General features: G+C 60.9%; 1 protein-coding gene across 4 annotated transcripts; it reads left to right on the top strand.

Moving 5' to 3' along the window:
• Window positions 1–1,514: 1,514 nt before the first annotated feature.
• On the top strand, window positions 1,515–20,818 carry MEF2D (myocyte enhancer factor 2D). Of its 4 annotated transcripts, none has more exons than XM_029055822.2 (12): window positions 1,515–1,714; window positions 10,355–10,586; window positions 10,748–10,951; window positions 11,729–11,866; window positions 13,227–13,422; window positions 13,956–14,012; window positions 15,137–15,336; window positions 15,524–15,544; window positions 17,549–17,678; window positions 17,845–18,043; window positions 18,416–18,719; window positions 19,462–20,818. In XM_029055822.2, the coding sequence occupies exons 2-12, from the start codon at window positions 10,533–10,535 to the stop codon at window positions 19,471–19,473; spliced, it is 1,515 nt and encodes a 504-aa protein (XP_028911655.1). In that variant the 5' UTR covers window positions 1,515–1,714; window positions 10,355–10,532; the 3' UTR covers window positions 19,474–20,818. The 4 variants fall into 4 exon arrangements, with proteins under 4 accessions (XP_028911655.1, XP_028911654.1, XP_028911652.1 ...); XM_029055821.2 differs by having other exon boundaries at window positions 1,518–1,714; window positions 17,552–17,678; window positions 17,806–18,043; XM_029055819.2 differs by having other exon boundaries at window positions 1,518–1,714; window positions 17,806–18,043.
• Window positions 20,819–22,485: the final 1,667 nt, after the last annotated feature.

Raw genomic sequence — 22,485 nt, 5'->3', positions numbered from 1 at the left:
AGATACAGGGTCATCAGGTTGTCCCACGGGAGGCTCACCGTCTTAATCCCCATTTTACAGATGAGGGAACTGAGGCCCAGTGAAGTGACTCGCCCACAGTCACACAGCTGCCAAGTGGCAGAGAGGGAATTCGAACCCATGACCTCTGACTCCCAAGCCCGGGCTCTTTCCACCGAGCCACGCTGCCAAGGGACGGGGTGCGGGGAGGAGGCAGGGGGATGGATGGGATGACCTCGCCGGGGAAGAAGCCGGGCAGCCCAAGGAGATTTTAATCGGAGTAGGGGGACGAGTCAGGCGCCTCTTCCTTCCGGTGGGCTTCCTGGAAGAGGAAGACCGAAGGGGGGGGATAGGAGGATGTGATGGGGGGGGGGAAAACCTTTAAATTACCGTATTTCTTCTAAGATGCCGACCCTCGCCCCAAACTTCTAGAGGGGGTTCAGTAGGCCAAGCCTCCTTTTAGGGTCGGGCGCCTGGGTCTCCTTGGGCTGCTCTGGCCCTGGATCTTCCCCGGGAGGAAGGAAATTGGAGGATGGGGGGGGTCGGGAAAGGCGAGCGGGGCCTTTGCCATCCCTCCCGCTCCCAGGCCCGACGGACTCGAGCTCCCGGGCCTTTAATAAGCTGTTTCTTCGGGGGGCGGGAGGGGGGGGGGGACGGGGACCCCGCCCCTTCGGATGGCTGGGAGTGTGTGTGTGTGTGTGTGAGTGTGTGTGTGAATGACGTCACTGCGGAGCTATGAGTCCCGGGTTGGGGCGGGGAGGAGGGAGAAGGTCGTTGCCCACCGAGAGCGGGACCCCGTCATGGGCCGGGAGGGTCTCCCTCTGGCGCCGAATCGTACGGTCCGAGCGCTTAGTACAGAGCCCCGCACACGGTGGGCGCTCCATAAATAGACCGAATGAACGCAGCCCAGGCGGGCCGGACCCTCCTGCCCGGCGCCCCTCTAACCCACCCCCAGAGGGGGGCACATCGGGGGCAACGGTCCTGACCCCCCCCCCCCCCCCCGTCGCGATATAATTAATTAAGGGGAGGGGCCGCGCCTTTAATAACGAGAATAATGTCGAAGGCCTCGCTCGGTGTCTGCGGGTGTCTCCGTCCCAGGAAAGACTCGGGTTGGGGAGCCTCCGGGGCTGACCCCTGACCCCCCCGACCCCCCCCCCCCCCCGTGCGTGTGTCTGCCAGTCCTTGCATCGCCCCCCAGCAGGCGGAAGGATCGGGCCTCTTCCTCCGCGCTGCAGCCTAGCTTGGCTGGGCTTGGCAGCGGTCCGGCCGGCCGGGGAGGGGGTGGGGAGGGGATGGAGGGGGGAGGGGAGGGGGGAAGGGGCGTCTCCCCCGCTCCGCCCCGCCCCCGCGCCCCCATCGCGGGCTCCCATTGGGTCCCGAGGCCGCCCGTCCCCCCGGGCCCCGCCCCCCCTCCCGTCCCCGTCCCCGTCCCCGTCCCCGCCCGGGCTAGGCTGAGCCCCGTCTCCGCCGGCCCGGCCCAGCCCAGCCCAGCCCAGCCCAACCCGGCCCAGCCCCGCCGGGCCCAGCCGAACCCACCCGCCGACCCGCCGACCCGCACGACGGGCAGGGGACGGGGACGGACCCCCGCAGCCCCAGCCCCGGGGACCCCGCCTTAGGAACCGGCCGCCGCCTCCGCCAGGGAGCCCCCCGCCCTTCCCGGCCGGGTTCGACGGCCGGGCCCCCCGGGGGCAGCCCCCGCACGCCGGGCGCCGCAGCGGTGAGTCCCGGAAAACGAGGCGCCTGCCTCTTTAAGAGCCCCCTCCCCCACCCCCGGGAGGCCCGGGGACGGACCCTGGCCCCCCCCCCCCGGACCGACCCCCACCCCCCCCCCTCCTCCCGACGTCGCCCTGTCCCCTCTCCGTCGCCTCCCCTTTCTCCCCTTTCTCCTCCTCCTCTTCCTGCTGCCGCCGCCCCGGACCAAAATGGTGCGGGCGGGGGGCGGGGGGCGACCTGACCCGGGAGGGGCTGGGGGGGTCACTCGGCCTGTGACCCCGGGAAAGCCGCCCCCCCCCCCCGGGATTGCCCTGTGTGTGTCTGACTGTGCGCGCACACTCTGCACCTTGGCATCCCTGCATGGGGGGGGGGGTCCCCGGGCCCCCCCGCCCCCAGCATCCCCCGAGCCACAGGACCTCCCCCTCCAGCCAGGCCTCCCGGGTTGGGGGCGCCCCGAGTCCCGCTCCCCCTTCCCCCCCCCCATCCTGTCCCGTCCCGTCCCCCCCCCCCCGAGCATCACAGAGTTGGGGGGAGGGGGCGGGGGCTGCCTTCGGGCCCGGTGGAAGGTCCTGTCACCGCTGAAGTGGTTGCCTTGGTAACCACCCGAGTCTCCCCAACATCCCTCTCGCTGCTCTGGTTCAACCTGGGAATGAGGGAGGTGGGGGCGGGGGGGGTGTCGCGATTTCAGGTCTGAGGCCCAGGGGGAGGTTTGCGGCCAGGAGGGCAGGGGGCTGCCCATCTTGTGCTCCACCCTGACCCCCGGTCCCCTTTCGGGAAAAGCAAGGCCCCCGGACCCTTGCTGACTCTCCATCCTTCTTGCTGCATTCCTCTGGGAGGGACTCCAGACCCCCCCCCTCCCCCGGGACCTCCGACCGGGAGGGACCCCACTCGATCGATCGATCGATCCATCCATCCATCAATCGTTGGTTTTTATTGAGCTTTCACTGTGTGCGGAGCACTATCCCCAGCCTTTGGGGGTGTACGGTGCAGTGGGTAGTCGCCGTCTCGGCCCTCGACGACTTGACAGCCTAGAGGGGAAGACGGACGATAATGTCGATATATAAATGATAGGTAGGTCCAACCGAGAGAGGGGCGAAGAAAGGGAGCGATTCCAAGCTCAAGGGCGACGCAGAAGGGGGTGCGAGAAGAAGAATGGAGGGCTTCGTGGGGGAAGGCCTCTTGGAGGAGATGGGCTTTTATTATGATGATGATTTATTATTACTAATAAGGCTTTGAAGGGGGGGGAAGGTCGCTCCGACGGACGACCCCGAAGGGTCGAGGTGGGGGTGGGGGGTAGGGGTCTGGAAGAGAAGGCGGGGGTGCGGAGGGCTTGGCAGCGCCTCGTAAGCGGGAAAGTACGGTAAGCAGGTTATGTAATGTGTCTCGGTGGGGTGTGCGCGCTGGTTGTGTATATGTGTGTGTGCTGGGGGTGTATATATATGTGTATGTGCTGGGGGTGTATATATGTGTGTGTGTGCTGGGGGTGTATATATGTGTGTGTGTGTGTGCGCTGGGGGTGTATATATGTGTGTGTGCGCTGGGGGTGTATATATGTGTGTGTGTGTCTATCTCCCCGGGTGTGTACACCGGTGTGGTCTCTGTGTGTTTGTGTTTGTGTGTGCTGGTTGTGTATATGTGTGTGTGCTGGGTGTGTATATGTGTGTGTGTCCATCTCCCCGGGTGTGTATGCCGGTGTGGTCTCTGTGTGTTGGTGTTTGTGTGTGCTGGTTGTGTATATGTGTGTGTGCTGGTTGTGTATATGTGTGTGTGCTGGGTGTGTATATGTGTGTGTGTCCATCTCCCCGGGTGTGTACGCCGGTGTGGTCTCTGTGTGTTGGTGTTTGTGTGTGCTGGTTGTGTATATGTGTGTGTGCTGGTTGTGTATATGTGCGTGTGCTGGGTGTGTATATGTGTGTGTCTATCTCCCCGGATGTGTATGCTTCTGTGGTGTCTGTGTGTTTGTGTGTGTGTGTGTGCTGGTTGTGTATATGTGTGTGTGTGCTGGGTGTGAGTGTGTGTGTGTGTGTGTGTGTCCCCGGGTGTGTATGCCGCTGTGGTCTCTGTGTGTTTGTGTGTCTGTCGGGTCCGTCGGTGTGGACCGGTCCTGAGGAAAGGTCTACCCGGTGCAGAGGCAGGAAAAATCCGTATTTCAGTCATTCATTCATTCAGTAGGCTTTATTGAGCGCTTGCAATGTGCAGAGCACTGTCCTAAGCGCTTGGAACGCATGACCTCCGGCCTGACCCGCAGCCTAATAACCCTGGCCCAGAGAGGGTGTGCGGGTCAGCCAGCACACAGCACCGACGGGGAGGGGCAGGCGGGCAGCCTCCCCTGGATCCCTCTTGGGGGCAGGGGGCAGGGGGCAGGGGGCAGGGGGCGGGTCTCCCTCCCCCCGACCCCGCGCTGGGCCGCAGACCTGGGCAGGCCGGGCCCTCCGCCCACCGCCCGCCTCGCCCCACTCGAAGACTTACGGTAACGGGGGTCAGCGGGGGGAGGGGGCCCGGACCCTTTAATCCTGAGATCTCCAAGCGCTTTATAGCCGCTAATTACCCTTCCCCGAAGCTGCGTCCCTGCCCGCGCCGCTGGGCCTTTACGAGCAGGGCAGCCCTGGTGTTGGGGAGGACTCTGTGCCCGCCTCCTCCTTCTCCTCCTCCTCCTCCCCACCCCCGGTCCGTGGGTCCACACGCGTCTGTCTGGGCCTGGCAGGTCCCCACGGACCCCCGGCCCAGGACCGGGGCGTGGGAGGCCGGATTCCGGGGGAAGGGAAGGATGGCAAAGGGACAAAGCCCCTGGTTCCACATTTCCACAGCCTCAGGGAGCAACACTACCAGCTCTACACTGACACACATATATGGATGGATGGATGGATGGATGGATGGATGGATGGATGGATGGATGGATGGATGGATGGATAGATAGATAGATAGATAGATAGATAGATAGATAGATAGATAGATAGATAGATAGATAGATAGATAGATAGATAGATAGAGATACAACTCCAGGAAGCAACACTGCCAGCTCAGTACTCACATCCATATACAGATAGGGACGACTCCAGGGAGCAACACTACCAGCTCAGCACTGACATACATAGATAGAGACAACTCCAGGGAGTAACACTACCAGCTCAGCACTTGACACACATACACAGATAGATAGGGACAACTCCAGGGAGCAACACTACCAGCTCAGCACTGTCATACATAGAGACAACTCCAAGGAGTAACACTACCAGCTCAGCACTGACATACATATATAGATAGAGACAACTCTGGCGAGCAACACTACCAGCTCAGCACTGACATACGTATATGGATGGATAGATAGAGACAACTCCAGGGAGTAACACTACCGACTCAGTATTGACATACATATATAGATAGATAGAGACAACTCCAGGGAGCAACACTACCAGCTCAGTACTCACATATAGAGATAGACAGAGACAACACCCGGGAGCAACACTACCAGCCCAGTCCTGACATACATATAAGGATGGATAGATAGAGACAACTCTGGGGAGTGTTGACATACATATACAGCTAGATGGAGGCAACTACAGGGAGCAACCGTAATAATAATAATAATAATGGTATTTGTTAAGCGCCTATGTGCCAAACACCGTTCTAAGATACAACGTAATCAGGTTGTCCCGTGTGGGGCTCACGGTTTTAATCCCCACTTTACGGATGAGGTAACTGAGGCACAGAGAAGTGAAGTGACTTGCCCCAAATCACCCAGCTGACAAGTGGCGGAGCAACACTACCAGCTCAGCACCGACTCACATACCCCGACAGCCCCAGGGAACACCACCGCCCGCTCAGTACTTAGACTGTGAGCCCCACAGGGGACAGAGACTGTGTCTGACCTGATTATCTTGCCCGGTTCAGCGCTTGGCCCACAATAAGCACTTAACGAATGCCACATTTATTATTATTGGCACTGGCCCGCGTACGCTGACCGACACAGCCTCCAGGAGCCACACCACCAAACTCGACACTGACAGACGGACAGCGACGACTCCAGGGCACCACGTGTCTGGCTCCACGCCGACACGCATAGACCGACAACCCCAGGGAACGACACCACCGGCCCGGCGGTCGACTCGCCTACGCTGCCGGTCCCAGGGAAGCATCACCACCGGTTCAGCCCCGACGCCCAGCCCCGAGGAGCAACGCCACTGGCTCGATACTTAGCCTGTGGGCCCCGTAAGGGACAGCGACAGCGTCCTGCCCCGGCCTCTAGTACAGTGCTTGGCACACACGAAGGGATTAACAACTACCACGATTATCATTATTAGCAGTGATAGACATCCACTGACACCCAGCCTCGGGGGCAACACCGCCGGCTCGGCACTGACGTACACTGACGGCCCCAGGAAGCAACACCACCGGCCTAGCACTGACACACACACACATACACCCTCAGACTCATGCAGTGACACGGCGACAGAGAGACACCCACACCCACACATGTACACACACAGACTTAGTGTGCACTGATTATCTCGCATCTGTTCCACTTATCAAGTGCTTAATAAATGCTGAGATTCTTTTTTTTTTAAAATAAACACAGAGATCCAGACCCCACAGACACATACACAAACACACACACACGCGCACACACACACACACAGAGATATGGGGCTCCACAGAGTACCCATATGTATTTCTGGTCCCTGATTCAGAGGCCGGAGCCACCGGGGAGACTCGGTGAGTGAGACGGGCGGGTTTTAGTGTCATTATCTTGGCTCTGTGGCGCCGGGCGTGGCCACAGTCAAAGATAAGGGCGGAAGGACGGGTGGACCGACCGAGGGGTGGACAGGTGGCGTGGTCATCCTGACTCACCTTTACAGGGGCCCCGGCCTCGGTCCAACCTCAACCCCGCCGGCCTCCGGGATGAGAGAGGTCACTCTGCCTCCTCCTCCTCCTCCCTCCAGAGCCCCGCCTCCAAGCCTAACTCCCGGGCCCCCCACCCCCACCCCGGTTTTTCTTTTTTGTTTTTTATGGCATTTGTTATGTGTCAAGCCCTCTTTTAAGCCCTGGAGTGGATACAGGCTCATCAGATCGGACACAGTCCCTGTCCCACCAGCGGCTCACAGTCTAAGTAATAATAATAATACTTGTATTTGTTAAGCACTTATTATGTGCCAAGCACTCTAAGCGTGGGGGTAGATAGAAAATAATCAGATCGGACCCAGTCCTTGTCCTACGTGGGGCTCACGGTCTTAATCCCCATTTTACGGATGAGGGAACTGAGGACCAGAGAAGTGAAGTGACTTGCCCAAGCTCACACAGCAGACGAGTGGCGGAACCGGGATTAGAACGCAGGTCCTTCTGACTCCCAGGCCCCGGCTCCATCCGCTAGGCCATATTGCTTCGCAGAGCAATGTACTGAGCGCTGAGGAGTGTACACCAGCATCAGTAGACAAGCATCAAATCCCCATTTTACAGTTGAGGAAACTGAGGCACAGTGAAGTGAAGTGACTTGCCCAAAGTCACCCAGCAGGCAAGTGGTGGAGCCGGGGTCAGAGTCCAGGTCCTCTGGCTCCCAGGCCCGTGCTCTTTCCATTAGGCCACATTGCTTCTCGGAGCACTCTATCTACCAAGTGCTGAGGCGTGTACAATATAGTAGACACGATCACTGTCCTCAAGGAGCTTCCGGTTTCTGTGTCCAGAGCATTGTGCTGAGCCCTGGGGAGAGGACAATAGAGTTAGTAGATGGTCTCCCCCTTTAGATTGTACACTGGCCGTGGACAGGGGAACGTGTGTGCCAACTCTGTTGTATTGAAGTGTGTCAAGTGCTCAGTACAGTGCTCCGCACATAGTAAGCACTTAATAAATGCCACTGAATGACTGAAGCAGCCCCAGCCTGGTTTGAGCGGGTCAGAGCATAGATGTGTATGCATAGTGTGTGTGTGTTTGCCTTGGGGAAGGGCTGGGGGTCGGAGGTGGGTCAGACCAGGGGAGGGCAGAGCCCCCCTTCTGGACCCCACCTCCTCCTTCCTGCTGGGCCTCCCACCCCCGCCCCGCGTCCCCCTCGCCTTCTCCCTCCCCCTCACCCCTCCCAGTTTCACTTCTGCCTCTTGGTGGTGGTTGTGTGTGTGTATGTGTGTGTGGCGGGGTGGGGGTGGGGGGGGTCAGCATGGGAAACTCTGCAGAGGCGGAGGGAGGGTTGGGACGCCCCTTAGTCCCCCTGCCGCCTGAGCGGCATCGGAGGGGAGCAGTTCAGGGGTCCCCTAGGCCACCCGCCGAGGGCATAGCTCTCTGGGCGGGAGAGCAGGACAGGGAACGTGTGCGTGTGTGCACGCGTGCATGTACCTGTGTCCTGTGTACGTCTGCGGGCGTCACTGTGTTTGTGTGTGGACGCCTCTGTGTAGATGAGCGTCACTGGGTGTGAGTGTGTGTCTGTGTTTTTTTTTTGTGGATGTCTCTGTGTAGATGAGTGTCACTGTGTGTATGAATGTGTTTTTGCGTGTCCGTCTCTGAATAGATCAGTGTCATTGTGTATGTGTGTGACTGTGTTTGTGTGATGAGTGTCACTGGATGTGGGGGTGACTGTGTTTTTGTGGGCCGCCTCTGTGTAGATGAGTGTCACTGTGTGTATGTGTGTCTGTGTTTTTCTGTGGACAGCTCTGGGTAGGTGAGTGTGTCACTGTGTGTATGTGTGTGTCTCTCTGGGGCCAGGGGCCAGAGTGGAGTGGGAGGCATCAAAAGGCTGCCAAGTTGGACTCCAGGAAGACCTCCCTGGTTGCCCTTCCTTGGGCCCACACTTTGGTGGGGACACGAGGGAAAGTTGGGGGAGAGGGAGAGAAAGAGATGTGGTTTCCATGGCGATCATGACCCCATGGGCTCTGTCTGCTCCATGTGGGGGGTGGGGGGGTGCGGTTGCCCCGCTACAGTTACCATGACGACCTCATCCCACCTCCCGGTCCAGCCTATTCCTCCTCTTGTTCTGTGCGTAGTCGAAGGCGGTGCCTTATTTACTGACACAGTGTTTGCACGATGCTCTATGGACTGGTATAGTGATGCCGTACGGGCTGCGATGGCCATGCTATAACAATAATGATAATAATAATTGTAGTATTTGTTCAGCACCTGCTATGTAATGATGCTATTTGTTATGCCCTTCCTATGTGCCAAGCACTGTTCTAAGCGCTGGGGAGGATACAAGGTAATCGGGTTGTTGTCCCACGTGGGGCTCACAGTCCTAATTCCCATATTACAGATGAGGTAACTGAGGCCCAGAGAAGTGAAGTGACTTGCCCAAAGTCACCCAGCTGACAAGTGGCGGAGCCGGGATGAGAACCCACGACCTCTGACTCCCGAGCCCGGGCTCTTTCCGCTGATCCGCACTGAACTAAGCGCTGGGGTAGAGTCAAGCAGACCGGGTTGGACACAGTCCCTGTCCCACATGGAGCTCGCACTCTTAATCCCCATTTTACAAATGAGGAAACTGAGGCCCAGGGAAGAGAAGTGACTTACCCGAGGTCACACGGCAGACGAGTGGATAAGAACTCCGGTCAGGCCCCGGGCTCTATCCACTAGGCTGTGCTGCTTCTCCAATCTAGCCGTTCCCTTGTCTCAGTGACCCCCTGTGGCCCAAAAGTCAATTGGAGAGGAAATAAGGAAAAATGGCCATATTGATCTGAATGACACTTCTCTCACTCCCTTCTTTGTGCCTTTGCACGCGCTTATCTTTATCCGCCCGTCCCTCAGCCCCACAGCACTTATGTCCACATTTTTTCTCTTACTGTCCGTCTCTCCCTCTCTAAACTGTCGGGCCCTTGAGGGCAGGCGGGGACCGTGTCTATCATCTCTGTTCTGATGTACTCTCCCAAGCACTTAGTACCCTGCTCCGACACCAGACGGACGCGCTCAATAAATATGAAGATCGATTGACCCTTGGTTCATGAGAGTAGCAGTGGTCCTTTATGTAGTCCCCGGTGTAATGCCCGCTGTCTGTGTTGGGGGTAATTATGGAATTGTCTACATAGTTGACATCCTTCCCCGGGCGGCGAGCCCTGGGGTTAAGTTTGGAGGGGTGGTGGTGATACTAAATTTCCTGTCCTATCGGTAGAAGCAGCGTGGCCTACTGGATAGAGCGTGGGGGAATCTGCGTTCTGATTTTGGCTCCTCCCCTTGTCCGCTGTGTGACCTTCTCCGTGCCTCGGTTCCCTCACCTGTAAAATGGGGTTTAAGACTGAGCCCTGTGTGGGACGGGGACTGTGTCCAACCCGATTATTTTGCACATAGCAAGTGCTTAAAAATATCATCATCATCATTATTATTATTATTATTACCCGATCTCCCCCTACAGATCTTGGCACTGTCACTCCGGACCCCCTTTCAACCAGGGCATTGTCTCTATGGGGTGGATTCTCCCGCCTCCTTTGGTTCTCCCTCTTCTTCCCCTTCCCCCCACTTATTTCTCCTTCTTCTCCCCCTCCCTTCCCCCTCCTCTTTTTGGGGGAACCTCCCCGGGCTAAGGAGGGGGAGTGTCACAATCCCTGGTGCCAAAGTCGGGGAGATCTGTTTTAATTAATCTGAATAACCTGTATCTACCCCAGCGCTTACAACAGTGCTTGGCACATAGTAAGCGTTGAACGAATGCCATAATTATTATATTATTTTGCACCCCCAGGCACCACCCGCTGGCGCCCCGACTCTGAGGATGGAGGTCTGAGCAGGCCAGGGCGACCCGACCCCCCCAGCCCCCCGCATCCCACGCCCTGTGACCTTTCATGACCTCAGCGTGACCACCCCCGCCGAGGACCCCGGAGCCAGCGCGTCGCTCTCCCCGCTCCTCGCTCCGCCAGAAAATGGGGCGGAAAAAGATCCAGATTCAGAGGATCACGGATGAAAGGAACCGCCAGGTGATTGGGGAGCGGCGCTCCGGGGGGGTGTGGGGAGGAGGCGGGAGTCCTTCGGTCCTTCCACGATCCTCCCGTCGGTCTCGGGGCCCGCCGCGCCCCCTCCTCCCGGCGGGTCCCGGGGTCCGCCGTGACCCCCCGTCCCGTCTTCCCCCCGGGGCCAGGTGACGTTCACCAAGCGGAAGTTTGGGCTGATGAAGAAGGCGTACGAGCTGAGCGTGCTGTGCGACTGCGAGATCGCCCTGATCATCTTCAACCACTCCAACAAGCTCTTCCAGTACGCCAGCACCGACATGGACAAGGTGCTCCTCAAGTACACCGAGTACAACGAGCCGCACGAGAGCCGCACCAACACAGACATCATCGAGGTCTGGCCCGGGACCCCCTCCCGACCCCCGGGACCCCCTCCCCCGCCGCCAGAACCTCCTTGCTGGGACTCCCACGGTCCCCGGGACTCACCAGAGATACATTTGCGCTCCCCGGTGCGGGAATGAAGGCTGGGGTGGGGGCTGGGGAGAAGGGAGGGGAGGGGGCTTAAGCAGCTTCCCCCTCCTCAGGGTGACTGTCCCGCAGCCCTCCCTCCAACCACGGCCCCCGGCCACCTGCAGGCCGACCTCTCGGCTCGGTCACTGGTCGGACCACTGGTCGCTGGCTGACCGTCGCCGCCTCTCACCATCACTGTCTCCGCCTCTCTGTCTCCGCCGCCACCTCTCTCCGTCATCTCTGTCGCCGCCTCTCTCCTGTTGCCAAATTTCTCTGTCGCCGCCTCTGTCTCTGTCACCGCCTCATTCGGTCTCTGTCGCCACCTGTCTCTGTCACCACCTCTCTCTGTCTCTGTCGCCCCCCCCCCCCTCTGTCTCTCGCCGCCTCTCTCCATCTCTCTCGCCACCTCTGCCTCGGCCCCTCACCATCCTTGCGGGGAGGCAGGGGTCCGACGAGACCCGGGTCTTTGGTCCTAAACTGGATGGTCCATCTGTCGGTGGGAGGGTGAGGGGGATGGCGGGGGTCAGCGTGTTGGCGAGCCGGGGCCCCGCAGAGGCGGGGGAGGGTTGGCGGGGTGGCGAGTGGGGGCCCAACGGGGGTTCACTGCCGAGGCTGACGCCGGGCTGCGGTGCGGTGTTGTGTGTCGTGGTGTGGTGCGGCAGACGCTGCGGAAGAAGGGCTTTAACGGGTGCGACAGCCCCGAGGCCGACGGGGACGACTCCATCGACCAGTCCCCGCTGCTGGAGGAGAAGTTCCGCCGAGCCAGCGACGACCTGGACGTCCTCTTCAAGCGCTACGGGGTGAGCGTCTCCCCGGCCCCGCCTGTCGTCTCCCCGCCCCCGCCTGGCGTCCCCCCGCCCCCGCCTGTCTCCCCGCCCCCGCCTGGCATCTCCCCGCCCCTGTCCTCTGCCCTCCGCCCTGCCCCGGTCACCGCCTCTCTCTCTTGCCCCGACTGCTGTCTCTGGCCTGGGGGAGGGTTGGGATCCAGGCTAGAAAATGATCCAGGGTCAGAGTGAGCTATTAGCTCCTCGGGCCGGGGAGGAGGGGTGGGGAGTGGGAAGCCCCTCTCCTGGGGCTGAAACCAAGGGAAAGCAGGACTGAGCTGGGGAGGGACCCGGGGGAGGGGGCGGGGACCGGGGGGGACGGGACGGGGGGTGGGAGGGGACCTCCTCTGCCAGTGATACAGTTCCTGGGAGGTAAAGACAGGGCAGCCGGAACCGGAACTCTGAGAGGGCGAGCATCGCTCCCCAAGTCACACAGCACGAGGCCGGCGGGGGAGAGTTGAACTCCGTCCAACTCCGGCGTGGCCCAGTGGATTAGAGCATGAGCCTGGGAGTCAGAAGGTCATGAGGTCATGGGTTCTAATACCGGCTCCTCCACCACGTGTCTGCTGTGTGTGGGAAGCAGCGTGGCTCTGTGGAAAGAGCACGGGCTTTGGAGTCAGGGCTCATGAGTTCGAATCCCAGCTCTGCCACTTGTCAGCTGTGTGACTGTGGGCAAGTCACTTAACTTCTCTGTGCCTCAGTTCCCTCCTCTGTAAAATGGGGATTAAGACTGTGAGCCCCACGTGGGACAACCTGATTCCCCTGTGTCTACCCCAGCGCTTAGAACAGTGCTCGGCACATAGTAAGCGCTTAATAAATACCAACATTATTATTACTTTGGGCAAGTCACTTCACTTCTCTGGGCCTCAGTTACCACATCTGTAAAATGGGGATTGAGTGTGAGCCCTATGAGGGACAGGGACTGTGTCCCACCTGCTTACCTTGTCTCCACCCCAGAGCTTAGAACAGTGCTTGGGCCACAGTCAGCGATTAACAAGTACCATCGTTATTATTATTATAGTGGAAGGAGCCCAGGCCTGGGAGTCTGAGGAGCCGGGTTCTAATTCTGGCTCTGCCAGTTATCTGCCCTGTGACCTCGGGCAGGACACCGCACTTCTCTGTGCCTCAGCTACCTCATCTGTTAAATGGGATACACCCCCACTCGCCACCCTGCCACGAGTCCCAGGTGGGACGGGAATTAGCGTGGAACTACCCCAGCGCTTAGTACAGCGGCTGGCACGTAGTAAGAGCGTAAGAAGCGCCGCGGACCAATGAAGGGGCTGAGCAGGTGATGCCGACCGCGCCGACCCACTGGCCCTGGCTCTCTCGCCCTCAGTCCGCCGTCCCGGCCCCCAATTTTGCGATGCCCGTGACGGTGCCCGTCTCGAACCCCAGCGCCCTGCAGTTCACCAGCCCCGGGGCCCCGCTGCCTTCCCCGGTCCTGGCGGACCCCCGCCTGATGTCGCCGCAGCCCCCGGCCACCCAGAGGAACACCGTGTCCCCCGGTCTGCCCCAGCGGCCGGCCAGCGCAGGTCTGTGTGTGTGTGGGTGTGTGTTTGTCTTTCTGTCTGTCTCTGGCTGAAGGGTGGGGGCTGGGGACTCGATAGGGGAGGGGGCGTGACCCCATGACTAGGAGCCAGTGTCCTGTCGGGGAGTCAGTGCAGTTGGGGGAAGGGGTGTCCGCATGGCCAGGGGCTGGAGGAGGGTCTGCATGATCGGGCACGTCCTCACAGCCAGGGACAAGGGCTGGGGGTGTATCTTCCTGCTGGAGGCTGGGGGTGTGTGCCTTCATGGCGGGGGACCGGGGTTGGGGTTGCGTCTGCATGTCTGGGGGCTGAGGGGTGTATGTCCTCACGGGGGCTGGAGCTGGGCAGGGGTGGGGGTGTCAACACGGCCAGGAACCGTGCCCCTGGCAGGGACAGGTGGCGTGTGAAGCGGTCGCTCAGAGGTATGAGGTTGGGGACTGCTCCCATTCTCCCTCTCTGGGGCGTTTCCGGGCCTCGCTGAGCTCAGAGAGGTCAGGACGCCCCACCGAGGTCACACGGCATCTCTGCCTGTCTCGCAGGGGCCCTGCTGGGCGGAGACCTGGGCAGCAGTAACGGCGCCTGCCCCAGCCCCGTCGGTGAGTGTGGAGAGGGGTGGCCTGCAGTGGGGGGGCGGGGCCTGGGGAGGGGACGACATGCCGCATCTGCACCGTTGGGACAGAGATCAGTCGATCGTATTTGTTGAGTGCTTACTTTGTGCGCAGCGCTGGACTAAGCGCTTGGGAGAGTACAGTATAACAGACCCGTTCCCTACCCACGATGAGCTTAGTCTAAAGGAGGTTAGCGTGGTAACCACCGTACAACCGCTCCAGTGGTTGCCCATCCACCTCTGCGTCGAACAGAAACTCGTCACCCTTGGCTTTAAAGCCCTCCATCCCCTTGCCCTCTCCTACCTCTCCTCACTATTCTCCTGTTCCAATCCAGCCCGCGCTCTCGGCTCCTCTAATGCCAACCTGCTCCCTGTGCCTCGCCGCCGACCCCACGCCCAGATCCTGCCTCTGGCCCACAACTCCCTCCCTCCCCTCCTCAAATCTGGCAGTCACTCTCCCCTCATTCAAAGCCTTATTGAAGACCCATCTCCTCCAAGAGGCCTTCCCAGACTAGCCCCCCACTTTCTTCTTCTCCCTCTCCCTTCTGCGTCACCCTGACTTGCTCCCTTTGTTCTTCCCCCTCTCAGCCCGCAGCACTTATGAAAAATATCTGTCATTTCTATTTATTTGTATCGATGTCTGTCTCCCCCACTCTAGGCTGCAAGCTCGTTGTGGGCAAGGAATGGGTCTGTTTATTGTTGTAGTGTCCTCTCCCAAGCGCTTAATACAGTGCTCTGCACACAGTAAGCGCTCAATAAATTCGATTGAATGAATGAATGAGAGGTGGGGAAACACCACAACTTTCAGAGCCAGGATGTGAATCTGAATTCACTTGGGGCTGCAGAGAGGACTCTCACTTCTGCTCCTCCTGGTGTGATATGTGTGTGTGTGTGTATGTGTGCGGTGGGGGCAGTGAATCAGAACCGTGACAGGATCCCCAGAGCCCACCGGGGCTGGCGACCCCCTCCCTGGGATTAGTGGCGGCCCTGGGGGCCGACGGAAGGACGGACGGACGACTTGGGACTTAACCCTGCCTCCCACGCCCGCGCACGCACCCTGCCCCCGCTCCCGTCCTCCCGGCCCCTGACCTGAGCCCCGACCGCTCCGCACAGGGAACGGTTACGTGAGCGCCCGGACGTCCCCCGGGCTCCTGCCGGTGTCCAACGGGTCCGGCCTGCCGCTCAAGGTCCTGCCGGCCAAGTCCCCGCCGCCGCCACCCCCCGCGCCGCCCACCCAGCTCGGGGTCAGCGGCCGCAAGCCGGACCTGAGGGTCATCACCACGCAGGGCCCCAAGGCCCTCGGCCCCCAGCTGGTGAGTGTGGAGGTGGAGGGAGGCCGGAGCCGAGGCGGGGGGAGGCGCCGAGGGACGACCGTCCGAGCTGGGTCAAGAGCGAATCTGGCTGGAGGCAGGGGGTTGGATGGGATGGCCCCAGAACGGGGCGGGGAGTAGGGGTGAGGGAGGCTCGCCCTTCCATTGATTTCATTTCTGCTTCACACAGACGGACGGGCAGGCGGAGCTGGTGAGTGACCCGCGGGAGAGGGGACCCGGGGCGGGGGGCGGCCGGGGTCACCGTGGGCTCCTGTGTGTTTGTGACTTGGGTGGGCCACTCGGGTTTGGGGCGATTGTGTCACCGTGTATGTGTATGAGACAGAGCTGGGGAGGGGGCCCGGGGTGTACCGCCGAGCGTATGTGATTGTGTGGTGTGCAGCTGTGAGCGTACAGTTGGGCGTGTGTGGTGGGGTGGCTGGGGAATCCCTGATCACGTCAGTGAAGTAGTGTGGCCTAGCGGAAATAGCACAGACCTGAGTTCTAATCCTCCCTCCGATCGCCTGCTGTGTGACCTTGGGCAAGTCACCTCCCTGGGCCTCAGTTTCCTAACCTGTAAAATGAGGATTCGATACCCATTCTCATTTGGACGGTGAGCCCCAGGTGAGACGGGGGCTGGGTTCAGACTTAATTACCTCGTACTAACCCCGGTGCCTAGAACAGATTAACCAACATCAAAATAGTAATGATAATGTGTGGCTGCTCGTGTGCAGCTACGTGTGTATGACAGACCGCGTGTGTGCACCTGTGCATAACTGTGTGTGTACAGCTGTATGTATACACCTGTGTGTGTGACTGGGTGTACGACTGTATGGGTGACTGTGTGTAACTGTACAACTGCATGTGGGACTGGGTGTGTACAGTTTTATGTGACTGTGTACACCTGTGTGTGTACAACTACATGTGGTTGTGTATGTACAGCTGTTATTAATAATAATAATTATGGTACTTGTCAAGCACTTACTATGGGCCGATCACTGTTCTGAGCACTGGTGGGCTACAAACCAATCAGATCTGATACAGTCCCCGTTCTACGTGGGACTTACCCTCGTAATCCCCATTTTACAGATAAGGGAATTGAGGCCCAGAGAGGTGAGGTGACTTGCTCAAGGTCACACAGCAGACATGTGACGGAGTCAGAATTAGAACCCAGGTTCTTCTGACACCCAGGCCGGTGCTCTATCTGCTAAGCCACACTACTTCCTTTAGCACATGTGGCATCACCTGTGCATGCCCCTTTTTCCTCACCCGGGGTAGGCACTGACCCAGTCGGCCCGATAGGGTGCCCGTCTGGGCGGCGTCCCCTCTAGAACCTCTGGACACCAAATGGATCTTTCCCTTGGGGAGGAGGGGTGCAATGCTCCCTTCTCTCCAAGCCGCTGCCCCTACTGCCTCTACCCCTGCCCCCGGGGGGCAGGCGGCCAGGCTGGGGGCCGGGAAGGAGCGCGGCTACCCACCCTGGGACGAATTGTCCGACCTCTCCCTGCGGCTCTGGCTGCGGAGAAGCCGGAGAGCGAGCGGACAACCATGAAGGCAGTTGCTCCAAAAGCTGCCGGGCCTGGCCAGGGTCCAGACCGCCCGGAAAACCCGACGGTTCTCGGGCCGGGCGGAGTCGGTCCTGCCGGCCGGAGCCTCCCCCGGGGTCAGCGCGGGCCGCGGCCTCCCAGCCTCCCGGATTTGGAGAGCCAGACCCCGAAACGGAGGACCGCAAAGGCGGCTGTCCGAAGCCATTAGGCCGGGGCCCTCCTCTGAGCGGGGCCTGTGGAGACGACTGGACTGGTGGTTGTCGCACGGGCCCTGCTCCTCTTCCTCTTCCTCTGCCTCCTCTTCCTCTTCCATCCTCCTCACCTACCCCCTCCTCCTCCTCTCCCTCTCCCTCCTCGTCCTTCTCCCCCTCCTCCTCCTCCCTCCTTCCTCCTCATTCCTCTTCCTCCTCCTACCTTTCTTCTCCTCCTCCTCCCTCGTCCTCATTCCTTTTCCTGCTCCTCTTCCTCCTCCTCCTCCTCCCCGGGGCCCTGGAGATATCCAGGCCCCTCTGAAGCTAAGAGAACCAGTCTGTGGCCCGAGACAAGTAACCAAGAAAGCAGGAGCTTGGGTGAACCCAGCCGACCCCACACACACACATCCCCAGGGGTCCGGCCACCCCACCCTGCTGCCTGAACTGCCCCCCTGCCCCGTCGCCTTATCCTCTCCCCAGCAGAACGCACAGCGCCTGGGACTCCCCCCGACGACCCACGCCCTGAGCACTCCCATCGTCTCCGTGGCTACCCCGAGCCTGCTGACCCAGGGCCTGCCCTTCCCCTCCATGCCCACCGCGTACAACACAGGTGCGGGGCCGGGGCGGGCCCGGGGGGCGGGCGGGGGGACCGGCTTCTAACGGCGCCCCGGCGAGGGTCGGCCGGCCCCGGGTCCCTGGCTGGGGTCCCCATGGAGCCGGCCCTTCGCCTCTGCCAGATTACCAGCTGACAAGCGCAGAGCTGACTTCTCTCCCAGCCTTCAACTCGCCCGGAGGACTGAGCCTGAGCAGTGTCACTGCCTGGCAGCAGCAGCAGCAGCAACAGCAACAACAACAACAACAGCAACAACAACAACAGCCACAGCCACAACAACAGCCGCAACAACAGCCGCAGCAGCAGCCGCAGCAGCAACCGCAGCAGCCCCACCTGGTCCCCGTGTCCCTGACTAACTTAATGTGAGTGCTCTGGGGAGCGGGCAGGGGCCAGGCCGGTGGATTCATACATTCATTCATTCCATCGTATTTATTGAGCGCTCACTATGTGCAGAGCACTGTACTAAGCGCTTGGAATGTACAATTCGGCAACAGATGAGGCGGGCGGGCCGGCACCATTCTGCAAAGCTCTGTTAACCGCTAAGGTCCTTTCTCTTCTCCACCATCTACTCCCCCATCTCCACCACCCCCGCATCCCCGGTTCGGGCAACCTTTCGGGCCGGGGGGGGTGATCCGACTCGAAGGAAGCGACTAAAAATATTCGTTCTCCTTTTTCTCTTTCTCTCCCTCCCCGCCTGTCCCCCGCCCTCTCTACCCGCCTCTCTCCCGGCCCAGACAAGGCAGCCCCCTCCCCCACGTCGCCACCCTCACAGTCAACACCAGCCCCAACGTCAGCATCAAATCGGAGCCGGTGTCCCCAAACCGGTGCCCGCGCAGCCCGGCGGCGCCCCCGCCGTTCCCCGTGGCCGGACGCTCGCCCGTCGGCGGCGCCTACGAGGGAGCTGAGTGCGAGGACGCCCGCAGATCCGTCGGCCCGGCCCTCGGGCTCCTCCGGCCCGGCGCCCCCCCCGGAGGCCCTCCCGGGCCCCCCGAGGGCCCCGACGGCCCCTCCGCCAAGCGCTTGCGGCTGGACACTTGGGTAACTGCCCCCCGCCCCCGGGAAGGGCCTCTCTGGAATCTGACCTGAATCCCTTCTGCTGCAGTAGCTGTAGTAATAGTATTACTACAACGATAATAATAATACCTGACTAGGCATCCAGCACCGTTCTAAACGCTACGATAGATACAGATTAATCGGGTCGGACACGGTCCCCGTCCTACATGGGGCTCGCCGTCTAAAGGAGAGGCTAGAACGGGTTTGGAATCCTCATTTTAAGGATGAGGTGACTGAGGCCCGGAAAAGTTAAGGGACTTGCCCGGGTCCCACAGCAGGGGAGTGGGGATTAGGACCCAGGTCCCCTGACTCCCAGGCCCGTGCTCTTCGCAGTGAACCACACTGCCTCTCTATTTAGCGCTTAACCCTGAGCACTGTCCTAAACTCTGGGAGAGCGTGCACGTGTGGGAATCGGACCCCTCGGGGGGCTACTCCGTGTCCCCTCCTACCCCGGCCATGCATCCAGCCTGCGTCCCTCCCCTGACCAGGACCCATAGTGTCCAGCCCCCTAGGTCCAGGCATGCTGTACCCGAGCAGCTAATGCCGCAGAGACTGTCCCGGACTCGGTGACCCCCTCCCCCCCGCCCAGGGGTCTTTGCACCCCGATCTCCGCTATTGATTACTCCCACACCCAAACGCATGCTGACGTCCTCTCTATCTCTCTTGTCTCTCCTCTCCCCATTTCTCTCTCTGCTTCTCTCCATCTCTGTCTCTCGTCTCTCTGCAGACATTGAAGTAAACTCTCCTTCTCCCGCCGACCGGAAGGTGAAAAATGACAATCCTAATCTCGCTGCCACCGCCGCCGCCGCCCCCCCCCACACCTGCCCCCCCTCCTGGGTACCCTCCGGGGCCGCCTGGGGGAGGGCTTGCGGGGGGGGGGGGGTGTCCAGCCCCCTGTCCCGCTGCTGCCTCCCCCACCCCCCGTCTTGTTCCTGTTTACTGTGGACGGTTGTGGTCAAGTCAACTGTGTCTTCTGCGTTTACCCTGGCTTGAGGGGAGGGGCGGGGGGACACGCCGGACCACCACGGTAGAGGGGGAGGGAGGAGGGGAATGGCCCAGGACTGAGGAGAGGGGCGAGGGGGCTTTGCACGACAGCAGACGGGAGCAAAGGTGCTGGGGGTCCTGAAATCCGGGACCCCCTCCCTTTCCCCATCCTCCCGCCCTCTTACCCTCTTCTCCTTCCCCGCCCCCCCGCCCCGCACTCTCGTGAATGAAACCCGCTGCTCCTGCCACTGGCATCCACTGGCCTGGGCCCCCTCCCCGATTGGGCCCAGGGCAGGGGAGTCGGGAGGCGATGTCGTGGTTAGGGCCTCCCTACGCCCCATCCTCGCCTGCTGGGGAGGGAGGGGGTCCCGGGGGCTGCCCCTCTCCCTCCCCCACCCCGCACCAGCACATCTGAGATCCTGACTCCCCCAACCCTTCCGGCCTCCACGAACCTGCCCCCCCCAATTTACCAGCTTGCTACCTCTGCCCCCCCAGCACCCTCTGCCCCGACCCCCCCTCGGCACACGTCCCTGTAAATAGCAAACTCCCCCCCCACCCCCTGCCCCTCCAGCAGCAGTTGAAAGGGCCCTGAAGCCGTTCTGTGTATTGATATGAAATGAGATTCTATTTTTGTCAAAGTTATATTGTTATAATGACTTCGAAGCCACCGGACCACTGTAGAGACCGCCCCCCAGGCCCTCCTGCCCCCAGGCCTCCTCCCCCTTACGCCCGCCCCGCTCGACCCTCTACTGAGGGAGATGCCGGGGGGCCGGGGGGGCACGGACACAGGGCTCACCTGTGTCCCCAAACCTCCGTGCCCTCTGCCCTACCCCCACCCCTGCATTACAGAAAAGCCCCCGTCCCCTGGGGAAGAGAGAAAGAAGGGAGGGGTCACCTGGGAAGGATTCGGGTTCTGGCCCCGGACCTCCTGCCAGCTGCTCCTCCCCACGCCTGGCACTGGCGAGGGCAGCGGGCCTGGTCTGGTGGGTGAAAGTCCAGGTGCCCTTATTGATCAGAGTGGCCAGCCAGACTTCCTCCTCCTCTTCCTCCTCCTCCTCCTCCTCTTCCCATCAGGAGTCACTCCCAGAGGCCGGTGTAGACACTGCCAGCGTGGAGGGGAGAGGGTCCCTGCCTAACCCCCCCTCTCCCCGGATTCCCAGCGGGCCCGGGGAGGAACCCCCCACCCCTCACTCCAATGTCAGCTGTAGCCTGGGGTCTCACACAGGGACGGTGTACAGGATGTAGCCCCTCTGACGACGCCCCGAAAGGGGTGACGACCCGCTCCCCACCCTCGTCAGGAAGTATCGAATGCGCTTCTCGATTATTTATTGTTTTCAAGCGAACGTGGAGGACAGAGACTGTGGATCTATAAATACTATATCGCTCTATATTTTTAACTGACCTCCCCCGGACCCAGGCCCCAGCCCTCTTCGGCCTCCCGGCTCCAGGGTTTGGCCCCGGGTGGGAGGGGGCCGGGGACCCCCGCCCGGGCAGAGGGTGGGGGAGGGGGCCCGAGGCGAGCTGCACCCCCTTGCCCCCTCCCTCCTGACAATCACCGACGCCGCGCCCCCCTCCCCCGACCCCCCCCTCCCCCGACCCCCCCCCCCCCGCCTCCGTGTGTCCGCCCCACCCCCAGCGGGGCCCAAACCGGGGACGGGTCGGGCGGATCCCGCCCCCCCGCCCCGGTGATGGAGCCCCCCACCCACCCTCGGAGCCGCCTCCGGGCAGGGGGGCCGGGAGGGACCCTCCCCCAGCCCGCCCCCCGCCCCCTGCAGGGTCTTTCCACGATTTTGTTGGAGACTTTCACTGTTTGCTATAAAGAGAACAAACACCTTTCTGAGCGGCCGCCTCCTGTCATCTGTGCGTGCGCGCCTGTCCGGGTTGGGGCGGGGGTGTGTGTGTGTGTGGGGGGTCGTCCAAGGGAAACAAAGGTCGGGAAGAAATCTCGGAGGGGACCCCCAGGCTGCAGCAGGAGGGATGCAGGTTAGGGGCGGCGGCGGGCCCGGCAGTTCTGCTGCTGGCCGCTAGGGGGAGGCCGGGAGCTGGCGGAGAAGCGGACTCGGGTTGGCGGCGGCGGCGGCGGCGCGGGTCACCTCGTCCATCCCCCTGCAGTCGGTGACCCTAATAATAATGTTGCTATTTGTTAAGCACTTACTATGTGCAGAGCGCTGTTCTAAGCGCTGAGGGAGATACAGGGTCATCAGGTTGTCCCATGGGAGGCTCACAGTCTTCATCCCCATTGTACAGATGAGGGAACTGAGGCACATAATAACACTGTTGGTATTTGTTAAGCGCTTATTATGTGCAGAGCACTGTTCTAAGCGCTGGGGAAGATACAGCGTAATCAGTTTGTCCCACGTGAGGCTCACAGATAATCCCCATTTTACAGATGAGGTAACTGAGGCACAGAGAAGTTAAGTGAGTTGCCCACAGTCACACAGCTGACAAGTGGCAGAGCCGGGAGTCGAACCCACGCCCTCTGACTCCCAAGCCCGGGCTCTTTCCACTGAGCCATGCTGTCTACCTGGCCTGAATCATCTTCCAGAAAAGCAGCGTGGCTCAGTGGAAAGAGCACGGGCTTGGGAGTCAGAGGTCATGGGATCGATTCCCGGATCTGCCACTTGTCAGCTGAGTGACTGTAGGCAAGTCACTTCACTTCTCTGGGCCTCAGTTACCTCATCTCTAAAATGGGATGAAGGCTGTGAGCCCCACGGGGGACAACCTGATGACCCTGTATCTATGCCAGCGCTTAGAACAGTGCTCTGCA

Source organism: Ornithorhynchus anatinus, chromosome X5 (genome assembly GCF_004115215.2).
Source record: "Ornithorhynchus anatinus isolate Pmale09 chromosome X5, mOrnAna1.pri.v4, whole genome shotgun sequence".
NCBI classification, from domain to species: Eukaryota; Metazoa; Chordata; class Mammalia; order Monotremata; family Ornithorhynchidae; genus Ornithorhynchus; species Ornithorhynchus anatinus.
This window is presented reverse-complemented; position numbering and strand designations above follow the sequence as displayed.